Source organism: Notothenia coriiceps, unplaced genomic scaffold, assembly GCF_000735185.1.
Source record: "Notothenia coriiceps isolate Sejong01 unplaced genomic scaffold, NC01 NC01_scaffold00033172, whole genome shotgun sequence".
In the NCBI taxonomy this organism is placed as follows: domain Eukaryota; kingdom Metazoa; phylum Chordata; class Actinopteri; order Perciformes; family Nototheniidae; genus Notothenia; species Notothenia coriiceps.
In genome coordinates, this window is record NW_011365873.1 from 43,706 (window position 1) to 68,427 (window position 24,722).

The following is a 24,722-nucleotide window of genomic DNA, read 5'->3' on the forward strand; positions in this document are numbered from 1 at the left end:
GTCGGTTAAAGCCTTCTGTGCGCACTCTATCGCCCCCTTGTGTTGCGGATGAATAACAACACAGCAGCTTTGTTTACATGCTTGTTCATGATTTTTTCAACTTGTGCTTTACACTTTAAAGTTTAAAATGATCTTTTATTCACCGTTACTGAAGATTTTATAAGGAATTGTCGTGACATACACATAAGATTGGTTGCAAAGTAAAAAGGTAGGGTTGGTTTTTCCTCACAACCCCCAAAGAGTGTATAATAAATTCCCCATAAAGTGTAATATATTATTTTTTTACTCTGCAACTGGCAATGTAACAATTTCATGCAATTTTGTATTAAGAAAAACACTAATTTGAATACAGTCATACATATTTAATGCAATACAATTAATATTGAATATAGTTACTATAGGCTACATATGACGTTATATCTAACTTTAAAACAATGTTATCTGCATTCTATCCACATAGGAACAATTTAGGCTAGGGGTGATTAAACTGCATTAGTCTTTCATTAGTTCATTATTACTTTCTGTGCAACAACAACAAAGCCATTGACTGTATACAAAGGGGCACGAGCAGCAGGCAGCAGAGGAGCTGTCCTTTCAGCACTACCAGCTCAAAGTAAACACTGCGTTTCAGCACTGACGGCCACCAGCCTGTTAATGCAGGGTGAAGGCTGTCCTTAAGTGCTGTAGTTGACGCGAGTGCCAACAGCACAGCCTATTAAGCACTATGATGTGTAATTAGATTGCCTGTGGTCATTCAACGTAGCCATACTATTGTCAAGCCTATATGCTACTGCGCCATACTGATGGAAGTTAGAAACCTTAATGGCATAGTGAGCAGAATTAAAGTAAATGTAAGCAGTTGTTCTTCACATCTGTGCATCACATCGACCCCCCAGTACCTAAAGTATTTATCTGATATTGTTTTCTTATGGTCGGATCCACATCTTCTAGTATGGCCTGCAGCATTCAGCATCATTGTACGGCAGTATGAAATCAGTTTGACATGGATAATAGGGAACACACTCGTCCCCAGGCTTTCAAATGTAGACTGACATCTGGACACTTGATTGATAGACAGTGCAGACAATCAGTACTGTTTGATAAGTTTGCAGTGTTGTTTTGGTAGTTTGTATTATGCTATGTTCCCAAGACTACCCAATAATCACATGTCATAGGCTACTGATTTGATTCAATGTACCACAATTAACATTAAATTAAAAAAACAAGACAAACTTAAAACGTATTTGCTGTTATGGATGATTAACAGGATAAAATATGCAAATGTTGTATCCGCAGAGAGTTTTCTTGTTATCAGTGGTATGAAGACCTCAATTATCAGTTTAGATCAGCAGCTCTGAGGAAAGCTTACATTAAAAACAAACTTAATGAAGGCCATTAAACAGTTAGTCGTCTAATTAGCCTAATATCAACAGACTAATCTAAACGTTTTCTGTCACTCAGGAGTAAAATTGTTTATTCAGTGTAAAACAACTTTAGTGGGACGGCTCAAAGACAAACATTTTGTATTTACAGTCTAATTAGTTTAAATTAAAATATGCAGCGTCACCTACTGAGCCTTAATTCTTTTATTTTTAATATAATAACACGTCCCCTTAGAGGTGGGAGAAGTACAAGTAGAGTGTAGGGATACTCTGTTACAAGTAAAAGTCTTGCAATCAAATGTTACTCAAATTAAAGTAGAAAAGTATTAATCAAAATATAGTTAAATTATCAAAAGTAAAAGTACTAATTATGCAGACTGGCCCATTTCAGTATCACATATATCATATGTTTTGACTACTAGCGCCAGGTGTAACATATTGCATATTTAAGGGTTGATTATATTTCACATAATTAATCAAAATCTGCAAAGTAACTAAATGTATACAAAAGTATGTAAGTACAATATTTACTTCTCAATTTAAGGAGAGTACAAGAACAAAGAAGCAAACAATTGAAATACTCAAGTAAAGTACAAGCCCCTCAAAATTGTACTTAAGTACTTGAGTAAATGTAGCCTACTTAGTTACTTTACACCACTGCGTCCCCTTCTTTTAAGAGGAGCGTCATGCAGCGCCTCTGAGCTGTTTTAAATTCCCTTTAAAAAAACAGAAGCAGGCTGGTGGTGTGTGAAGGTGAGGGGAGCTGTGTATCCTCTCTGTCAGTCTCCTCTCGCAGCCAATAGTAAGTTCTGCTCGGACGGACCGACTCGCCGCTGCTGCTCCGGTCCCTCCTCGTGCTGTCCTCGCCGTGCACGCGCGTGGTACCCACGGTCGTGAGGAGGAGGAGGATGTTGCGCGTGAAGGGGAAATGGCTGCCGAAAACAAGCCGGAAGGTAAGAGAAATATAATGGGATTAATTTACTAGTATGACCGCTGTGTGATTTTAGAACAGTTGCAACTCTGTGCGGAAGATGTCACAGACGCGAGGACAAGTGGAGAATTTTTGTGTAGAAAACGTCTCCGCTGTTTTCCTCCGAAAAGGCTGCTAAAACGTGGAGACATCACCTAGCCAGCTAATATTAGCTTGCATTCTAGCCAGCTACTATTCCAATCGTAGCCCACATTTAAAGCCCGCCACGGGGACAAACAGTCCGCGTGGTAAAAGTAAAGCGTTTATTTTGCTCGCAATTCTTGTCTAAAGGCGAGCAAATTCAAGTTGTTAACAACAATGCTAAGTTAATGACAACATGTCATTGGCATCGACTAACTTCTTCCCTTATTACCCAGCTTTAAAAAAGCGGCTTGCTTCTGTCAGTTTATCTGTCAACACGGCTCTTTTCTTCAATCGTTATGTGCAGGGTGTTTTGAATGCATTGTAAAGATCATTTGAACATCTCTTTTATAATGTTTTTGTGTTTTATATTCCTCCGTCTTAGAGAGGCTCGTTCAGTTCTTCCTTGAAGCGCTGGCATTCAGCGAATAGTGTTTGCGAGTCAGAAGTGATGTATCTTTTTTGTTTTTTACATAAGCGGATATATTTATTTTTGTCCAAATGCCAATTATAGACTACTACTTGGCCTATATTTGGTTCGAGACACGGGCTTCACAACGTTGTAATGCCCGCTCCGCTCGCAATGCCCTATCGCACTTGAAATGAAATGCCATCACACAGAGGAAGCAGGAGGATGGAGAGTGTAGGGTTTCCAGCAGCTGCTCATAACACTACTTTACACATAGGGACAAAATGATGACTTTCTCCCTCAGCCTGTTTCATACGGCTCACTGACTTAACATTAAATTCACTCGACTTAATTATTTCCTCTTTATGGGATATTTTATAGCAAAACATATGCATAAGCGATCTGTTCTCATTCAGAGAGGCCAATGGAATTTTTTGGTGAGTAATTAAGCTTATATGAAAATATAAAAGATGTATTGCATCAATGCTAAAGGGAGTAGTTTTCAGCTTGTTACTGCTTAGTATTTAAACTAGAAAGAGTTAAGGGCTGACATTCTTAGATAATAAAAAAGCATAAATCAACCTTAAAATGCATTTGCCAGATTTGTATTGAAATGACTAAAGACTGTCCAGATTTTGTGCATGTTTAATTCAAATGTCCTGTTCATGTTTATGTTCTTTTTTTGTTATGGTCATCATACTTTGAAATGTTTAACTTTAGTTTTTTGATTGACAGAATTGAGTATAATGATATGTCATTAAAACAGTATGTCCTAAACTTGGGGTATTTATATACATATTTTTGAATTAACTTGAAGTGGAGCGAAAGACTCATCCTGCACTTGAAAAGTGTTTGCATAATTTGAGTGCGAGAAAAAAAAGACTCCTTATAGGTGCAGCTGTTTCTGAGCTGTTCATAAGTAGTGTTGCAGGCTTCAAAAGTAAATAGACCTCCTTCAGAGATTGGTGTCAATAACCTTAAAAGTGAAGTCTTTTTGAAGTAGAACCACTTTTATGTTTAAAATAGGAGTAAACAAATTGCCTCTGTCTATATAAGGGTAAACGATAAAAGGCTGAACTCAGTTGTTTGGATGTCAGTGTGCCAACCACCAAACAGAGTCCCACCAGGGGGTGCTATTGAGCTACAAAAACACACCTAACTATATGAGAAATCTGTCTGTGGCTATGACAAAACATAAAGACATCTGCTTTATGATAGTAATGTCTTCATTGTGGCGTATAGTCCTAACGTATTCATCTACTGAGCTGAACTTAACAAATAGGCTCCAGTTGTTAATCTCGACGGCTCTCCAACACAGCGAGCTCTCACTGAAAAACCCTGGCTTCAAAGTCCCATTGCTGAGCAGGTGAAGTTATTTTCAGTGTTCCTGTGAGGCCGGTCAGTGGGAAAAGGAGGAGGAGCAGCATAGAAACAGAGAGTGCTTCGTACCTTGACATAAATGTGATGTTGCCTCATTCAAACGTGGCCCTTAAAGCTTTTACACACAGCTGTCATGCTGGGTCTTTACTCATGCATCCCGTTTTCTTAATTCATGAATGTAGAGCATGCTGTTTAAAAATACATCACTATGACAGTTTTAACATGACATGTCCCTGGATGTCGGGTAGCCGTGTAGAGAGATAAACGGTGTTTCCGTAACCTTTTGTCCTTGTGGTATGCAGGCAGATCTGAACTCTCTCAGACGTTTGGCAGGTCCTCTGATGGCCCATAACAACTGAGGGTTACATCTTGTGTTAAACCCAAGGGCCACGGCCCACTCTCACTCACTAATGTAATGTTTACATCCTGGGGTATTCCTCTCCAGCCTAAATGATTGTCAGGACCCTTGAGGGTGTTTTTTTTGCTCTTCACACTCATGAAAAGCACTGTGGGTCCGTTACTTTAAGTACAAGGCCTGGAGGGCACTGAAAAGACACATTTGATATCTCACACCCAGACTGCTCTGGAGGAAAGTACAGCCAATGGTTTTATGAATCTACTAGAGTGTAGTCATAAAAATATTGCTGTTTAAAGGCCAATTTTGTAGAAACAGAACAAGCACTTTAGTAAACACAAGCTCCACTGCTAACACTTGTGTGGTGTTGGGATTCATCATAAAAAGTAAACACTGTGCTAACGTTAAATATTGATGCTTTTAACCTCTGAAGTTGAATCTTGATACGGACAGTTTTGGTCTGTAAAACATTACATAACATTATTTTAAAATCACATAAATGCAAGACCAATGATGGGATAGTTTATTGACACGTAAACTTGTGAATCCAAGGGAAATTAACTTTTAGGACAACTGAAACACTCTGAAAACTTTTCTTTTAAGAAGAAAAGGAAGAGGATTAGGCCTGTTGCCTCAGCAAAGCTGGAAGTAATATTTCACTTTGATTTCCGAGCGGGTGCAGTTAAAAAAAGTTTCATGATGTTATCTTTTCACTCAAAGTTCAGGGGGAAGCAGCAGCAAAACATCAAGTAAGCACGCAGTCAGCCATTAAGTTACAAAAGTGCCTGTGCAGCAATGGTATAAATATTTCGGCGCTGTTTTCTAAAGAAGGATGAATTTAACCTCGTCGTGATGTCGGACGACTCGCTCTCCCACTGTGTGTTGAATCAGGCGCTACATTATGTTCCTCCAGACGTTGAATTGAATCAGTGAGGTGAGGATGGATGGCACGCAGGTCCGGTCTGTGGTTTCTGAGACGGATCACTTGTCATGCTGCCTGTAATAGACTTTTACTGACGGCTTTGCACGGCATCCACTGATTGATTGTATTGATTCCTCAAGTTTAGCACTGATACAATAAGGAGCGTTAGTGACCCGTATCAAAGCAGGTCAGCGTAGCACTTCTCAAAACGGTACAAAAAATGTTCATTCAATGGATTATCTCTCTGTTTTAAATGACAACAGACACATTCACTGTGATTTACAATCAATATTATTACCAGAACGACTAACCCAACAGCTCTTGTGTGTTTCAAATGTATTTCAATATACTGTGTGTCTGTTGATAATGTTTGCATGGGGAGTTTGCTCAGTTACCAAAGGCTGGGAGAATGCTTCTTTTCCTCGATTTTCCTCTACTTTTCTCTTTGCCTCCTGAAGGACTGAAGAAAGTTCGTAATCCGGATCGAATGTACAGATCAGCAGTGTGTTATGCTGGCCATGGTCCACCTAAGAGTATCAGTGATGACACAGAGACGAACAGTAAGAGTCAGTTATTAATACTGCATTGCTGCTCCAAAGAGCCACTAGCTGGCCAATCTATTATTCATTCATTGATTCATTTATTTACTTCTTGATTTCATCCGTCCCCATGACACCCCCCCCCCTCCAACACAACACCTCCTCCGGCTGCTCTGTTGATTGAAGTGTCTGCTTTACGGGATCACGCTGTCAATAGCTGAAGTGTTGTCGTTAACTAAGAGTGATTGTTTCAGGTTGAGGCCAGGGGATCAGGACCTGAGCAGACCCTCCGAGAGAAAGCTTACACTTTGAGCCATCAATTATGGCCGTGTACTTGCCTTTTTTTTTTCTGTTTCTCTTAAACCTGCACTTGATAGAGGAAAAAAAAACTACCCGATCGAGGAGTATGACTTACATAAATCTTTCTAGATCAAATAGTGCCTGACAAAAATATTGATGCATTGCTGTATCGTTTAATTGTTTGCTTGGATTAGTGTTTGGTCTGCCTCTCATTACATATGATCTATGAGAACTGTAGACTAGGGGCACGGAACAAAGACAACACAACATCACAGCTGAGGTTTTTACGAGTTATAACAACCAGCTTCTGTGGGAATTGCTTCAGAGCACTTACAAGTCTGTGTACAAGTGATATTTTCTGCCACAACACAAATAAATCAGTCAGGAATATAGGCCAAAGTCTTGATTTTATTTGAGCGGGATTTCCATTCATTCCTCTTTAGAAATGTGTCTAGAACTTAGCCTTTTGTCTTTACACATTGGAAAACTGTCTTCTCTAAAGCAGATTGCCTCTCAGCATAAAAGGAGCCCCATCATTGTTAATAAATACACCAGTCTCCACGCTGCTGGAAGACTAAATCTAGACTAGAGAGGGGTAATTAAGTGTGCTCATGTATTGTCATTTCTAAATAGAGTCTGAAATCCGCCACAACCCCTTGTTATACTCCACATGTGTTGCAGGAAGAGCTCTTTTGCACCAACTGTTTTTTAAAAGACAGCTTTTCTGCCAGGTGCAGATCTATGACGCAGAGATGCAGACTGTAACAGGAACATAGTTGATAGACTTTTGCGTTACCCCCTCAAGTGTGACAGCTGTGACTGACAACACATTTTGCCGGTCTTGCTCTTCCCCCCCATGTTATTGCGTGGTATTACGCTACCCGGTCTTCTTTTCCCCTGCCTCACCAGGACACTCTGTAGCAGCATACAGCAGCTCAAGCAGGCAGGTAAACCATTGATCTGAGTAATCGTCTGAGTAATTGTGGGAGTTGTTATGATACAGAAAGAAGGGCTTTGTTTGTGTGCATGTGTAAGCAAGAGGGAGAAAGTGGAAGAGAACAAGAGCAGCAGAGAGGGGGAGTGAGCGAGAGAAAGAGAGAGACCTCACCTCTGCTCTCCTTGAGATGGGATTTTTATGGATGGGTGGGCTTGGAGAGGGCTGAAAACACATAAAGAGTCATTTTCAGTTTGTTGCAGGCAGTTAACCGTGTGTGCATGTTTGTTGAACTTCCAGTAATAGGCCTACGCTTTTTTAGCTGTTTGACTTTTTGACAGTCTTCCCTTATTTGACTATAATAAACTGGACTATTATAACCAAATTGAGCCGCAGTGCACGCAGGATTGAGGGAACGTTAACAATGTGATTGTAAATTATGAAGCATATTGTGCACAAATGCACAAGAAATGGTGTCAAAATCTCTCCTATTTCACTGGGAGGAGAAAAAACACATTTGTTTTCTTTTACAAACAGCTGTTGTGTGTGTTGCAGGTCAATCCCACATACTATAGCTAGAAGCCATGTAATGCTCTATTTGTTGTAGTTTAGTTGTATCATAGCAACACAAGTTCAGTTTTATTTGCTTGTGGGCGATTTGTAAATTCACTGTCTGTACTGTAAGAGTGTTATCGAACAGACCATAGGGCAAATGATGAAGATAATTGGTTTCCAGTCCCACACGACCACATGACTATTTTAAGTCTACATACTTCGCTCTCAATCAGGAGCCATCAGGCGGGGGTGGGGAGCTCGGCCCCTGTACTGTGGGCCAATCATTTGATTACTGCCAGGGAAATCTGACACTGCCTAAATGGTCCTGTGTTGTAGTAAAGCCTGGCTCAGAATCTCCCACAAGTAGTTCCGTAAAGACTTCAGTCTAATCAAGTGCTCTCTTCACTAGTGGCCCCAGTCTCACTCGTAGATACATTATCAAATAAATGGTGTAGAAATTCAAGGTCGATGCAAGTTATTACAGTCCTGCAACTTTTTTAAGCCTCTTGAAATTAGGGCTATTTTATATGTTGTCAAATCGAATATAATTCACAGTAACAAAGAGGAACGTTATGTTTTCCACATGTTCAAAACTCAATGAAGTTAATTCGATTTTTTTTTATGATGAACTTTGTCTTTTTTTAAATGAGCCTGGAAGTCATGGCTGCAAATGATAAATCACACATTTTAGGGCTGAGCTGAATCACAGGAAAGTGTCCTGATCTGAAGTCTGCGGGGAGAATATCCCATTACTGTAAATGCCATGGCAATAGTCTCCTGCAGGTTAAACCCCCCTTTTACCTTTCCTTCTTCTTCTTCTTTCACACCTCACAACCTGATTGATCGCTTTTAATTGACAGCATGTCATCAGTTGACCACTGCACCTTGTCTGCCTGACTTCATCTCCGCTTCACGTCTGACCACATCCTTCCTGTCTCGTCTAGATATTTTTTTCATTCATCTGCCATCACCTTGTAACTGCTTTCACCATGTTAACCTGTCACTGCCCCTCTGGTATAAGCTTTAAATCACTCATGTCATGAACTGGTCTGACATCTCGCCTCTCATAGATCTGGTTATTATACTAAGTGCATGTCACAACCCACACACCACATGTGGACTGTTTGAATGTAGATATTTTTCATATTTCTCACCATATCCACACATTTCACAGACTGTAGAAACGGTTTCTTTCAAATCCCCTGCTAGCGATGTATAATGATTTAAAGTGATGTTTGACTGTGTCTGTCTTTCACTGTGACTGCATGACTTGTCAATATGATACAGGGATTATATCATCAACATATCTGTTGCTTCTTAGCTTACAAGGGTGCCTCACCTGGTGAAACAATAGAGCTTATTTTATCCTTAAAATGATTCCATGTTGACAAATAAACCTTATTTTAGCTCAAATATAATCACCCAAAATACTTCATGATGTTAAAGTGATGGGTCAGATTTGGTATGATTTCAATGCATGTTAAAAAGTACACTAATTTACTCATCATTACACACAGTATCATTCACTGTTATAATGTATTGCTTGGCTACAGTGTATGTGCCGCAGATTAGGGATATTTTTTTATTATGGTATTTTAAAATGTCTCTCCCCAGTTGATGAATTATGTCTGAGCTAAGCTTATTTAGCTGACTGGGCTAATTTTAGAGCTAAACTCTAAAGGGCCTTTTTCGGTCCAGCCCAGTGGATGGCTGTCATCCAACCTAATGATAAGAGACATTGCCATAGGGCCTAATTCAGTTTCACAGCCCTTCTTCTTGCTGGACGGAGATGAGAGCCAAATGTTTATCCACAGGACTGCTTGTTCTTCTGGGATCCACCGCCCTCGTGTTTCAGGTATAGCTACTAGAGAGCAGATACTGTTTCACTGCTCCTCACATCCTTAAGCCATATTAGCCACTGAGCTGTTGTGGAAAATGTTTGCATTCAAACGGTTACTTTGGATATGCACCGCCAGCAGCGATTTGTTGAATGATCTATAGCCAAAACATTAGCTTGCAATTTCTCCACAATGTGGGCACAGATTAAAAAGAAAAACTGTCACTCCCAGAGCGCTGTGAGACAGAGACGGAAGAGAGAGGGTTTTGCGTTCAGGGCTCGGATATTGATTAAAGATTTGTTTTTGTCAGCCTTTCCAGTCTCATGACCCTCGCGCTCGTCTCTAGGGTGGGGCAGAAGCAAGCTAGCATGACAGATACCCTTACATTTGGCCAAAGTGTTTGCTTAGCAGCCAGGATCAGTGATAATCCAAACATCAGCAGACATAAATATGTATCTTTATACGCATTTGACGGAGGGGGATGTGAATTATGAAGGGGCACAGGCTGCACAGGAATGTACAGTAAAGGCAACATGAAAGCTGCAGACCTATAGCCTCGTTTTGAACAGAAATCCTCGCCCAGTTTATCCTTTTGTATGTGAGCTCATCAACATGTAGAATGTAATTGGCTCCAGTGTGCCAGCCCAGCTCAGCACATCCTCTCTATAACAAGCCCTGGTATCAGCCTGTGTTGTACTTTAGAGTTTTACAACCAAATAGTTTTCTTGGCTAATGTACAAGCAGTCATTAAGCTTGCTCTTTCTACTCCAAAATAAATATGAAACCTAACAGGGGGAGTCCAGAAAATGCAAAGAAGTGGAGTTCATTTCAGGGTTTGATCAGCTCCCGGTAAACACAAGGATACATTTACATTTTCAAAGCCAGATTTCAGTCGGTAATTTGTTGTTTAATCACCGATAAAATCAGGCAATTTGATTAGTAAGAGCTCGTCTATATTCTGTAAAGCTATTCCAAATCTGGCATCCAAGCTTTACCCCCCTAGGGATGTTTTCCTCAGCTATAGCAAAGTCCACAGTATATGTGGATTTTCATGCCACAGTGGACATATCTTTAATTAGTAAGCAATACTTTGTTGGAAGACTCACAGTTCCTGCTTCAAATCTGTGGAAATGCCCGGTGGAGGGAACAGTAGACATGCAGTAGCTGAAATACTATTAGTGTAGATAAATAGCAGCTGAAAGAACAAAAGCGTTTAGAGTTATGAGAGCGTGATGCTGTGGAAAAGAAACCTCAGCACTCAACAAAGAGTTGAGATGTTGAGTTCACCTTTTGTGTGCTTTGAGAGCCTCGCAAGGAACGTTCTCGTGTACAAACATGCCCCTCTCAAGTTAGATAAGGACTCCCAGATTAGAGAAGGCCAACTCTGAACATCTAAAAAAAACAAGTGCCACATCTAAAACACATGGTTTATTTAACAGCACTGTGCACTGCTTGAAACATGACAGTAGTTTGCCCGTTCTTCAAGGACATACACGCATCCATGTCTGAGATAAATAAAAGCGTAAATGCAGCACTACAAATTAATGTATATAATCTAATTTTAATGTACTATAGGTTGTTAAAACGCCTCCACTGTATATGGACCATGTGTTGGCGATATGAGTCAACAGGCTGGACAGTTTCCTGGCTTGCCATCTTTGCTTTTTTCCTTTGCATAGTTAAGTGTTAATTTAGCAGCAAAATTAACATCCACACCAGCCTGTCTTGAATAAATAATGAATATGTCACCGCAAAATTAAACCTCAAATAAATGCTACACTAAGTGCTTTGTCCATTTAACTGGTGATGCTACAAACACCAGGAAAGCATCTCAGAAGAGAAAAGTTGCTTTAATTTGGATATTATAAAAATACATAGGTTTCAATATAAAAATGCAGATTAGCCAATCTTAATATTTATCTTGCAGCGAAGATCACTAAAATAGCCTGTCATTATAATAAATACTCGGCTTTGAATCAGTTGAATCAGTGCCTGCGACTAAATCATTGCAATTCATTGCATTATCCCAATAATCATCAGATATAAAACATTATCAAAACATTTAGTTAAGAAATACTTAGGCTATTTGTATTGCATTACAGATACAACAAATCATTTCTAGAGGAAAGCAACACACCTTAAATTAGGTAATCATAAATCATAAAGTCTGCCTGCATAAATTAAGGACAAATACATAAAACTAGAACATCTGTCTGCTCTTTCTTATTCCTGCATTCTTAAATCAGAATCTGCTTTTCACTTCTCTCATATGAAAGAGAGCTAGACAGCTTTTTTAAAATTACTTATTACTTTATTATTACGGTCAAACCATTCCACAGTTTAGCCTAAAACATTGAAACTTGGTTGACTTGTCTGTAAGATTAGGCTCAATTTCATGAAGCAATGTCTTATAAATAGGACACTGAATAGGCTATAGTTGACAATGAAAGTCAGCAAGTTACGGTACATTTTAAATATGTGTTAAACTTTTGAGGAGAGTTTGGCGGAGGGATACTTCAGGCTGCGTAAAGTGGAAGGGACAGGTTCATGTTGTTGTTATGAAAACAATGGCGACTTTTTTCTATATTTCCGTCGATTTGGACCGCTTATCAACGCGGTGAGCACCTGTGTAACAGTGGAAGTGGCACAGATCATGCGGGATACGAGGTATTTCAAAAACATGAGCGTCCGCGATTACTGCGGTCAGCGGTAACATAATGGAACTTTACTCCGACTAAAAACGTAGTCATAATAACCCTTCCGTTAAATCTGAACACACAGGCCTACATGATAAAGATTTACTGTAGCTTTTCGACTATCCACCGAATATCCATAAACTTGCTTAGAAAGTATAGAAACGTAACGCTGACTGTGCTTCCAGAACTAGCTTGAGAATCGCCACGTTTTATAGTTGTATTTTAGTATGAAAGTAGTCCTGTGATAGTAGGCACATTTTCATCCACGTTTACCAACAGGAGTCGCTAATGGCTAATTCGGCATACTGTTAACGATGCCAAATTGCAAAAATTTAAACAAATGTAGTCTACGCCTAGAAACTGGGATTAACATTATAGTTTCTAGTTTGCTCCAAGGCATTGTAGGAACTACTTTCCCAAACGTAATTCAGTGTAGGCTATAAATTGCAATTTGTTAGCTTTTTGTGTTAGTTAGTAATACAGGTAAATAGGCCTAAATGCTTTTTGTAAAACTATTCAAAATGTAAATCATACTTTTGAATATAAAAGCTTTTTTAAATCATGTTTACAAAACAACGTTGTACAGATTGTGTCCAGTGTAAAGGATTATGTTTGCTGGGAACATATCGTCTGAATATAGATTTGGCTTTTATGAAGGGGTCTTCATAATAGAGATGTGTCTTTTTCACATTCAGCACGTTTGTTTTCACATTAGTAATCAAACCCCAGTTTCAGCAGTATCCTGATTTCAGAGGCGTCCATGTAAGGTTAAGGGATTAAGAGAACGCCAGTTAACACCTTGTTAGTCCTGCAGGGTTAGGCTAGCTGGCTCTGTTGCCTGGGGGGTTGTTAGCTGAAAAATACAAGACTGGCATTTCAAAGGAAAAATGCATGTTGCCGTTGTGTCACCTTCCCATGTGCACAGCATACTGAACAGAGGGGATTTTTTGCATACTTCAGGCAGAGAGAGATTGCACAAAAAAATGTTGTGCGATGACCAGTGTAGAAGATTGTGCAACGATTAAACCAAGTGAGGATTTGATTACATTATTCAAATCTTCTAAGCTGTATATGTTCATCACAAGTGTTTTAGCCTGCTGGCAGATTGTGTAGACATATCCTCCTCCTACAGAAGATTTATAACTCTGTGAGACAATCCTCAACATTCTTGAGACGTATCCCAGTTCAGCTCTGTCTCAATGGTGTCATAGAAGTGTGTGCCAGGGAGCAGCATTGAATTCTGAATAATCTGTGCAGACAGCTTTGCCATATGTATCGGCTGCTACTGCTGTCTGCCGGTTTCTACTCAGCCATGCTGCATCTGAGTTTGCATCCATTGAGATTTTATTTGTAAGTGGGCTTCAATATTTACGACCTTTTCTTGCTCTTCTTGAGCCTTTTAGTGAAAGATTACGAAAATGAGTCCCTGCTAAATGCTAGACTACAGTGTCTTGCTTATTTTAAATTGCTTTATGATTATACAGCGTCTACACAAAAAACAACCTCCTTTTTTTCTCGAGTACGACTCTGATCATTCAGTTGCAGCGTGTTTTCCAGTTCTGAGGGTGAAGCCGCTCTGGTGCTACTACCTATGAGCAGATGCTGTATGTGATTCTTAATTGGGCAGAGCGAATGATTAGAGATACCTGCACAGCTCTTTTAAAACAGGGTGTACACGCAGAATTATAGGTACAGATGGAAATTGCGAACACCACAGATCTACTCCTGCTTTCCTTTGGGAGCGATGATGTTCCTCCTTACACATTACACTCCACGGCAGCTACATCTCTGAGGACTGGCGGTGTTCATTCCCACTGAATTTTCCATATGGGAATTTCTAGGCAGGAGCACTTGGTTCTGTCTGTAATGTACGCCAGGCTGCTTGCTCGCTTTTTATATCCTCATTATCAATGCACTACCGGACTATTTGTATGGGTTTCAAAGTGGTATTTTGCTCGGTTCAACTCTTTTTGCTTCTTTTTTTTATTACTGATATCAGCGACCCTAGGGGTCCGTAGTCAGCACTCATATGCAGGCTTTTCTCTGTCTCTGCCTTTCCTCCCCTAGTATCCTAACCCACAGTTATACAAGTTTGAAGGAATGTTGTTTTCTAGCTGTAATACATTTTCAAAACAAATTGCATTGCAAACAAATGCAGTATTTTGAGTTACCTTTTGGTGAATGTGTTTACATTCAATCCACCCAAATTAAAACTGAGTAATAGATTTATTTGCACACACACTCAAAAAACTGTTTGTAAATGCTCTGGAAGTTTACTCTAAACAAAAGATTGAATGCTCACAACAAATATAACAGGGGACAGGGATAACCTTAACTTTAGCGGAAACTATAGACAAGAAAAGCTCATCCTGTTTGCTTGCTGCGCTTTATATAACAAACATGGTAAATTATTTCCTCGATGACAATCTTTTATGTGTCCGTGCACCCTTTTGAAATGAACCATACACCTTTTCCACACACAGACCTTTTAGATGCCGATATTGCTTTTTTGACGAGCATTTTCCATTCTGTGAATTGTTTAGTTTAAACTTATTAAAGATAAGATCTTTGCCTAGAATATCCTTGTTTTGTATCTTAGAAACTTAGCCTATATCTAAAGTTCTGAGGGGGGGGGAAACACGCCAATACTATAATGTATAGATACAGTATATATATCTATATATATATATATGTGAGTGATTTTTTCATTACATAATTCATTCCACATGTTTTCGTCCTCTGAAACAAATATCATTTGTTCATATTTGAGCCATCTGCATATTTTAGAAGGAATAAAGCACTGGAATGAGAGGAACATTTAAATGCATCCATGCATGAGAGCGGCCTTAAACCCTACTGTTTTATAATGGTTGTGAAATGTAAATGATATATTGAACGACATTTATTGTGATGTAAGCATTGGGCCTGGTAATTGTAATTATTTCCCTGAATAATATACCACATTCTGGCTTGCAGCACGCAGTTTCCCATACCAAATCCCCATACACTTTAAAATCACTCAAGGGTGTTTACTGTGTCTAAATAATGAATAGACACAGCCTTTACAAGTTGACAGTGAAACATTTCTGGCGAGATCCCCTGATGGAATGCATTTCACAGTAAAATAATTGAGTCCAGTACAAAATAAAATGTATGCAATACTCTGTTCTTAAATGAATTTCCTTATTCAGTTGGGGATTGTTATTTGACAGTCTGTGTGTTGCTGCAGACTGATAGTCTGATAAAGAGGTAGATGAACAAGTGAATAAGAGATGAAGCCTGTGCTAAATATTCTGTTTTGTCTTGCTCTTGTTCTAGATGAACATGGACATTTGAAAATATACCTGCCCAAGAAGCTGCTTGAATGTCTACCAAAATGCACCTCGCTGCCAAAGGAGAGACACCGGTGGAACACTAATGAGGTGAGGCTCCTCATCACAGCCCGTCTGCTCCATCCATCCCTCTGCTCACACGTCTGCATGAGACACGTTGTTCTTTCAGGCCTTTTTCAAATGTACAAGACTCTCTTCAAAACATCCTAACATCTTTGTAATAGGTGTCCCCGATTTACCAAATATCATTATGGGAAAAAACACTTCCAAATTGGGTTCATTTTCTGGTATTCCATCTTCAGATTACAGCAAACTGACAATTCAACATGAGTGGGTCTGTACAAGATTACAAAAAAATGTTTATAATTCTTATCTTATTTTATTTGTTGGATTGGTTATATTTAAAAGGCAATTTCAGAAACAAATCTGCAAAATATCTTTGCAAATATTTAATTGAAGTGTTTAAAAAATATATAGTTTACTGCCTCGTATTTTCTTCACAAACAAGTGAAACATAGTAGTAGTTGATAGATGGATATATAGATTAATGGATAGATAGATAGATGGATATATACTGTATATATATATATATATAGATTGATAGATGGATAGTTAATTCATGGGCTTTGTCCCTTTTTAATTGCAATACATTCTTTAGTTGAAAACTAAATATAAGGATAACCCCATCTTCGTCTATCTTCATGTTTCTACTGGGACATTTGTAAAATCTCTTCTTGCAGTTTATGTTTACTATGGATTTTCTCATGCTCATTATTCTGGAAGGAAACCCTGTTTTGCAGAAATCGAAGGTTAAAGTCAATTGCATGTTGAGTCCTATTCACCAACGTTTCCTGCTGCTGTATTTAGCAGGCATCGCGAGGGGCTCTCCATGTTAACGTAAACAGTGTTTAACATTGGTGCTGTGAAAGCTCAAGGTGTCTCGCACTTCATATTTGCATCGCATTAGGGAAGATAACACTCCTCTTTACATTTTCTCTGTGGAAAATCAAATCTGAAAACACTATGATCTTGTGAGATGCCACAGATGCCCTTTGCTATGGTTTTATTTTCCTAAAGGACTTTTTGAACTCTTTCGCAGGACCATTTATTTAAAACACTTTTTTGTCTTGTTTGCTGTAGTTGTTTAAAAATATGTTTTCTTACAGGAATGCGGAGTCTTCTAGAAAATTGAACTGCCAAATGAATTGCTGCTGCCTTAATCTTGATTTACTACATGTGTGTGCAGACACACCTCATTTCCTCTTGTATTTTGTGTAGTAATTTTCTAAATGCACAAGAAATTGGAATACAGCCCATAACAATCTTCATGATTCATGCACACATAGTTATGATCTGCTCTTCCATTATATTAATGCATGGAACGACATATATTAAAGTCTTTAACATGTTATACTGTATTGGCCTTACAGGGACACTTCCTGCATTTTGCTCCAAACTCATTTACCAACCTGCTCTTTTTCTCGGGGGACAGGTTGATGAGTTTATCTCCTTTGTTTCCACATTTGATGGATGAAAAACTGCTTGTTCTCTTTGAAGAATAACTAGTAGCAATTAGCCCTAAACACACACCATGACAAATCTTAAAATAAATATGAAAAACTCAACCATCCATGCTTTTGATTAACACATTGTGACCGTAAAAATATAGTCATCTGCAGTGATGAAAGTTAATTGACTGAAAAACAACCAGATGATAAGTCACCAGACCGGCTCGTTTATAAGGAACAGGAGATTCAAAAAGACAATCTGTCAATGACATACAGTTAAATATTTTTTTCCCCCGACTTTGTGTAGTCAATATATTTGAGAAAATAGATGAAGGAATTCATTATTCATCTGGGATAAAGACGTGGATCTGAGGAAATAGACACAAATACGACTGGGATTACTACAGCAATAAATACTCAGTTTCTGATCATTTGCAGTTTTTATCCAAGTCACCATCTGTCATATCTTTGCTCACAAGCCCTGCCCTAGTTATGAAACAAATGTCTAACGCTTGTGTGTTTCTAATTGGCTGATGTTGTAACTTGTTTGCCCTGTCTGACCTGCATTGTGCTGCCAGCAGTCTAAATTAATTAACATGGCTTTGAAATTGATCTCAAAATGCAAGTCTGGGAAATTGCTTGGGATGAATGCTAGTGTTGTTAGCATTTCTTGTCATATATTACCACATTTAATCAAAACAGGCTTATTTTCAGGGATAACACCATGTTATTGTGTTACTGGGCTTCAGATTCTGCTGTGGATGTTTGGTGGGCTGATGGCACATTTTAACAAAAAAGTCAGTTCCAGTGGTGTTTTGGTATGCATGACAATAGTGTTTCCAGGGTTGAAGAGAGCAAGACAACCTTTCCGAAATTGAAGGACGTTTCTTTTTTGTGCAGACCATGCAAATCAGAATGTGTGTGCCTCATTGGTAGCAGACGTGCAGGAAGGGAGGGATCAGAGAGGCTCCTTGTCGGCGCAATTGTGTGACTCTTAGTGAAAGTGACACCTCATCAATTCTGTGCATATTTCTGGCACTAGCTCAGCAGGCTTAATGCTCTAATTTTCCACTTTTTACGTTTCAGGTATCTCAGTATTCTGGTAGGTTAGAGCTGCTAATTTGTATTTAATATATTTCACCACACAGATTGGTGGCTTCGTTTTCTCTTGTTTCATAACAAACATCTTCTGGTTATTGGCCAGTCATTTTTTCCCCTGTTTGATTTAAGAGGTCCTATGATGCTTTTTGGGGTTTTACCTTTCCTTTAGTGTGTTATATAGGTTTTTGTGCATGTAAATCAGGGGTGGGGAACCTCCGGCCCCCGGGCCGTATACGGACAGCGAGACCATTTGGTACGGCCCTCGAGGTAATTTATAAACACACGCAAAAAAGAAAAAAATTAAAGAAATCTAGACCGCAAAAGAATTAAACAAGCGAGTGCCTGTTTTTCCTGGCCAGGGTTCTTGAACACAACACAAGCCTAACGTGTCATCACGTGGTATGTTTCTCGTCTGACAGGGGTGTAGTTCTGACGGAGAGCACAAGAACGCCGCTCCGGCACTTCAGAAATTGCAGTACCCATAAGGAGCCATACACATGCCACAGTTTTTGCGTGGGTGTGTCTTTAGATGAAAGCCCAGTGGCATCTGTTCATCTGTCATACTGATCATACAGTCAATAACTTTGTTGTTATTAGCATCTGGTTAGCTAGCTATGCTAACGAATACGAGAAGCTTTTTCTACAACCAGTGAGGTAAAGGCACATCTTTATATGATCATTATAGTTATAAAAAAATAAGAGAATAAAGTAAACAGGTATAAAATACTATATGACAAACAAGAATACAGTTTGAAAAGGGAGTGATTTGTAAAATATGATAAAATAAATAAATAAGGCAAGGCACGTTTATTTATATAGCTTTTTTCTGTACGCGATAATTCAAAGTGCTTTACAAAACAAATTAAAAGACAGCTATATAAATAAACGTGCCTTGCCTTATTTATTTATTTTATCATATTTNTAAACGGACCTTCACGCGTTATCAAGCAGTGAGCGTGCGATGTCCTGTTCAGATGACGTCAAATCCAACGGGATGCCATAAATAAACTACACAGAATCACACTACACACCTACGCAATGATTACATTCAGGCAGACTGTAGAATACAACCTCTTTGGACAATTTATATACTTATTGAAAACAAGCTACAAAATGTAATACCTTGGAAAATGCCGTTTAGTACTTTTTAATAGCCTTAATTTTCGCTAAATTGATTTGTCAACTTTTAATACTTTTTAAGACCCAGCGGACACCCTGTAACAACATTTAATTGAATATCATTAACTCAGAAATGTAAGGAACTTATTTTACAAATAAAGAAAGTTATGAGTGGAGCAGCCGTAGGCTAAACAGCTCTCTTAAACCCTCAAAAAAGAAATGTCTTGATTAAAATAGATTGTATACACGAATGCCACTGAAGCATCGTCCCAAATTAAGAAAGTCAAAAACATTTCCGTTAGGGACAAACTCTGCTCCTGCTGAAGGGCTCAGACATGTTTAGTAGTTCCGGTGCTACCAGTCGTAAAAAAAGACTATAATGTATAAAAGGATTCAGTTTAAAAAACGTATCAGCTTGCCAATATATGCAATATGCTTTTAAAAGTACCAAGAGGCTTCTTAGATTACAGAGAGGATCATGAAAGTGAATATGATTACGCTGGCTCCTGCCATTCAATCCCGCTCGTGGCTGGCAGAACAGAGGTATTCACTCATAAGAACATCTACTGTATAAGGAACAATATAACAGTTTATTGAAGCATAGCCTCAAATGCAGAACTCATTTTCCTTTATCTAGTAAATAAAGTTAAACTCCATTACGAAATGGTTCCGCACAGAGAAATCCTGAGCCAGCAATACAGAGAAAAAAGGTTGAAATCTTTGCGTCTGTACCTGAATAGCTTTGCAGCTCAGTGAGCACATGTGGGAGAAGGGAGAGAGACAGAAGATAAGAGTAAAAGAGGGTGACCAGAGGAAGAGAAAGCTGGATAGAAATCGAAGACACAAGCTGGGTTCAATTTAACGGCTTCCCACAGGAGTCAGAGTGACCTGTATCTGCTAAAATAGAGGTCATGCAATTTTGAGTGGATCCCCCCGTCTTCAGAGGATACTGAAGACCCCTGCCTTGATGTGCACATCCAGAGGAAAAAGCAAAGGGTCCCTGTAGCCTGCAGAACCCCCCGAATGACCTGACTGGTTGGGTTCCTATTACAACTACCTGACTACACCGTAGCCTCGCAATTGACACTTCACAGTATGCTACAACACTAGCAATCAGTAAAGCTATCAAGCTCACAGGAAGTTACTATGAAGTCAGCCATCCAAAGAAACTCCACAAATTCCTGTTTTCTACTTCCACAAGCCAAATGGCAAAGAAAAAGCACCGTGAAATATATCAAGTAAACTGAAACGTAGTGAAGCCGTAAGATGAAAGTAAGTATGATAACTCCCAACACATAGACATAAATTAGCCTGGGTGCTCCTATTAAAAACACTTTGAAAAGAAATGGAGACAAGTTGTCACAGCAACACTGTGGCTGAATAACTGTGAGCAGCCAGAATAAATTGTGCAGGCATTTTGCCATCCAAACCTCAACTGAGTAGTTCAATGAAGAGCTGATATAAATAAAATCTGAAGAAGGATCCCCACAGGATCCCCAGCTCCTTCTCTATTCATTCACAGGTTCTCAGAACCTGTTCCTGAAGACACAGTGTGCATCTAACCCAAAATATACAAAGGAAAACCCAAAAACAACAAATAAACAAACAGATAGATGGGCAAATGTGACCTTTAATTCCCACTGATTGCCCCCTGAGATGCTAATGAACATTTCTGTAAACATTTGCAATTGGTGGAAGTCGTTTTAATTACTCTCCACAGAGAAAGCAATGCAAGGCAAGGAACTCGAATGAAGATAAACATTTAATCAAGCATGACCTTGTGTTCGATTGGATGAATTCTCTAAGCACTAACATCCATACAAAAAACCACACTGACGGTTCAGGTTTGAAAATGACAGAAATGTATCCGAATTGGCAATTCGACCAAGGTATCCAAGTATTTCCAACACAAGACCTTCTAATCCATAGGAGGAAAGCTTTTATCCATACATTGTTTTAATGAGGTCAGACTAAAGGGATCCTCCAGCTTCTGCAGCATGAGTTTCAAGCCAAAGTCTTAGTCCTGCAGTACAATCCACAAAATATAATTGGCTTTGTCTGTAAAGCATTAAAAAAAAGAATGTTTAGTGCTGAGTGGTGTTGAGTGCAGTGCTATGAGTCAGCCATACTACAACTTGAGATCTGTGCATCTCATAACACACACATCTGGAGGCGGTTGCAAAGGGTTTCCCGCAGTGTTATGCAGTTGAGGTGCCCCACGTTGCCTGAAATAGTGTGCCTAATGATGCAAGAAATTATTACTTTATTTTAAGATTCTTTTTTTGGGCTTTTTATGGCTTCATTTTATATTCATAGGTAAAGTTATATCGCTCCAGGTATCCACCAACAGTCCGTGCGAAAGGCCAGCCTCTCAAATAATCTGATTGGACAATGGAGAGAGAAAAAAACACGGCAATGACTTTTTTCTGCTCTGCAAAAATGAACTTGCAAAAAGTTGGAGAAGAACAATCAGGATAACGAAAAGTGTAATCAAGACAAAGGACTGATTTAAAAAATGCAGAGTGGCGTGATAAGTTGCAACGATGCAGTTGACCGAACATTTGAGAAGAACAATTGCGAAGTTCAACAGAAGTAAGAGTATACTGCTAGACGGACAAAAAGCCGAAACCTGAAAGACACCATATGAACTGGTATTGAAGACAGTCTTAATCATTGGGTAGGAAAACTCAATTTAATCCGTTTTTTATTTTTAAATTAAAATATCTCTGTAAAAAAAAGTCTTTAGAATGTTTTGTGAAAAGATGAATGAATACACCCCACCACACATAATTGTATTCAAGGGTGTGCACAGAATCTGAGCAGCAGGATGCAAGATAACACATGGAGCAGGTTACCACAAATTATGTTTTAGTCAGAGATAAGGAGTGAATGATTGCACCACACTGCATCCAATTGCGCCTGTCATTATAGCACCTATCTGGCGGTGTTACTGACACTCTCTCAGGTTTATCCGATCTTGCCTTTAATTTCATTTGTTGTGGTTTTTGATCGCTGCTTCCCTGGCTGTTACACTCACTGCCCGGTGATTCTGCTAAGTGTTTCCTCTGGTGCTGCTGGTCTGTCCTGAGCGGAGGCATATTGCCTGAAGGCGCCGTGCTGTGCTGCTGCCGGCGGTGGCCTGAGGCAGAGAGGATTATTCCTGACGACAGGGGCATTAAATGTGTAGCAGGCCGGTGGAGGCCTTAGCTGATGCTCACTTGTCTGTTTTGGTTCAGCACAAGTTCAGAAGCAGTCCTCTCTAAGCCGAGGAGGAGCTCGCAGTACTCGGAGCGTTGTGCCGTTCATTAAAGGCTGAGGGTGTCACACCGGCTTAGGCCCAGTGTCCTCCATCACCCAAGGCTTCATGCTGTACTCCTCTGCCTCGGCTTTTTAAGACTGAGTGACTAGGAATATAGCCACTTCTCCGGAATTTTCTGTTTGTCGATGCTTCATAATGTCACACATTTGACCTACTTGTTAAAAGTCGGCAAGGTTTATGTCTGAGGCGTCTAATCCAGCATGTTGCTGCAGAGAAAATGTTTCTCCCTCTTCAGGAATGCAGAAGCAAGTCAGACATGTTGTCATTCAGACTCGATGCCCATAAGAGCAGCGACAGAAGTACATAGTTAAGGGGAAAACTCAAACTGAATAGCAGACGAGGCTAAATAAAATCTGCTACTTTCTTTGACTGCTAGTTTCCCAATGGATGATACTCTTGCTGTGAATCCTATAATAAAACCCAGGCTGAATTAGAGCTCTAAAGTGAACCAACGAGCAAGAAGTCCATCTTTGCAAAATTGCAATTCTCCAGCACATCTCAAGTCTTGCAACCTTCATGCCAGCGTAACCAAACATCAGGGCCGCTCTGTCTGATCTTGAAAGGGATATAAGCCTAAAGCCGTCTCTGTGTGAGATGTCCTTCTTTAAAGAGATTCTAATCTCAACCGAAATGCCTCGCAAAATAGAGGTCATTGTGCCAGAGCACCGAGCAGACAATGGCACTTGGCCACAGGAGGAGGAATTCTGTGAGGATTTGTTGTGTTTCCCGAGAGACATGGGAACATCAATGGCTGAAAGGGCAGTGAAGCAAACAAGGTAAATATAGACCACATGGAAGGATTTGTATTTTGCAATTTGCCATCTATAAAGTGGGCTCATTTTACCATGTTAGAAATCAAAGAAATGTCAGATCATTTCCGCATTTTGTATTATTTCAATCACGGCCTCCTTTAGTCTTCGTTTTCATAATACCTTGTTTTTCCTCGGTAAATTCTCAAGCACTGCCAGGTACTTCTCTCCAATTGATAATTTGAAGGCTGATATCCATACCTTGCACGCTGCTCATGATTCAATGACGAGCCCCATTCAACCCCTCTAAACTCCCATCCCCTCCCTTGCATTTTGATTCAATTGGTTTATCTAATTTTCCAGTAAATGCTTAAAATGTATTCCTGCACACCTTCCTCTCATAAAACGACACAGGGGAATCATGAGAATAAGAATGGAAATGAATAGCTCTGCATTAGCTGCACTTCACCTCACCAGCAACACCAACACCCCCCCACTCACTCTCCTCCCAGATTAAAGTTTGGAGCAGCAAGCTGTATCCGCAATCTTTTTAACTGAATCTAAAATGAAGTGCGTAGCTATTCTTGAATGAAACTAAATCATCCCACATTCGAACAAGGTGGAAATAATGTAAAATGCAAAAAGAAGTGGGCTGAATGGGAAAGGAACAACAGACCCTTTATGGTTATTCCTTCAAGCTCTACATTTGTTTTGCCGTGTCAGGAATACAAATAATAGCTTCCGTGGGAACCAGTGGACACATGAGCGAGCACAGAATAAAGCCTAAAAAAGGCAAGTAAAGGCTTTTATTTCAAGCTCTCCAAAAGTTAAAGTTGTAAAGAAGTCCACCAAGTCCAATAAATCCATTTGTTTTGTTTTCCAAGCTGCAGTCTCTAGTCAAAGTATTTACTTTATGATAGACCTCTTTTTAAATGGGCCCTCGTATGCTCATTTTCAGGTTCATATTTGTATTCTGTGCCTCTACTGTGTGGGAGAGAAGCGTACTTTGGAGGGAACTTTGGGATTTCAGCCTTTGCAGATCATTTACATCAGGGGAGGGGAACCTTTTTCCTCTCAAGGGCCATTTCAATTTTTTAAACATCCTCAGAGGGCCTTACAAATTATTGACCTCTGCTTAAAAAAACTAAAATCACAGCCCATTCATTTGGCCTT

The 24,722-nt window shown here is 39.4% G+C and overlaps 1 protein-coding gene across 1 annotated transcript in view; it reads left to right on the forward strand.

Moving 5' to 3' along the window:
* The first annotated feature begins 2,303 nt into the window (after positions 1-2,303).
* LOC104961361 (calmodulin-binding transcription activator 1) overlaps positions 2,304-24,722 on the forward strand; it is a 56,855-nt gene continuing 34,436 nt past the window's right edge. The window contains exons 1-3 of the mRNA XM_010789643.1: positions 2,304-2,335; positions 6,018-6,119; positions 15,740-15,843. Of these exons, the coding sequence (XP_010787945.1) occupies positions 2,311-2,335; positions 6,018-6,119; positions 15,740-15,843 (231 nt within the window). The 5' untranslated portion in view covers positions 2,304-2,310. The remainder of the gene's footprint in view (positions 2,336-6,017; positions 6,120-15,739; positions 15,844-24,722) is intronic.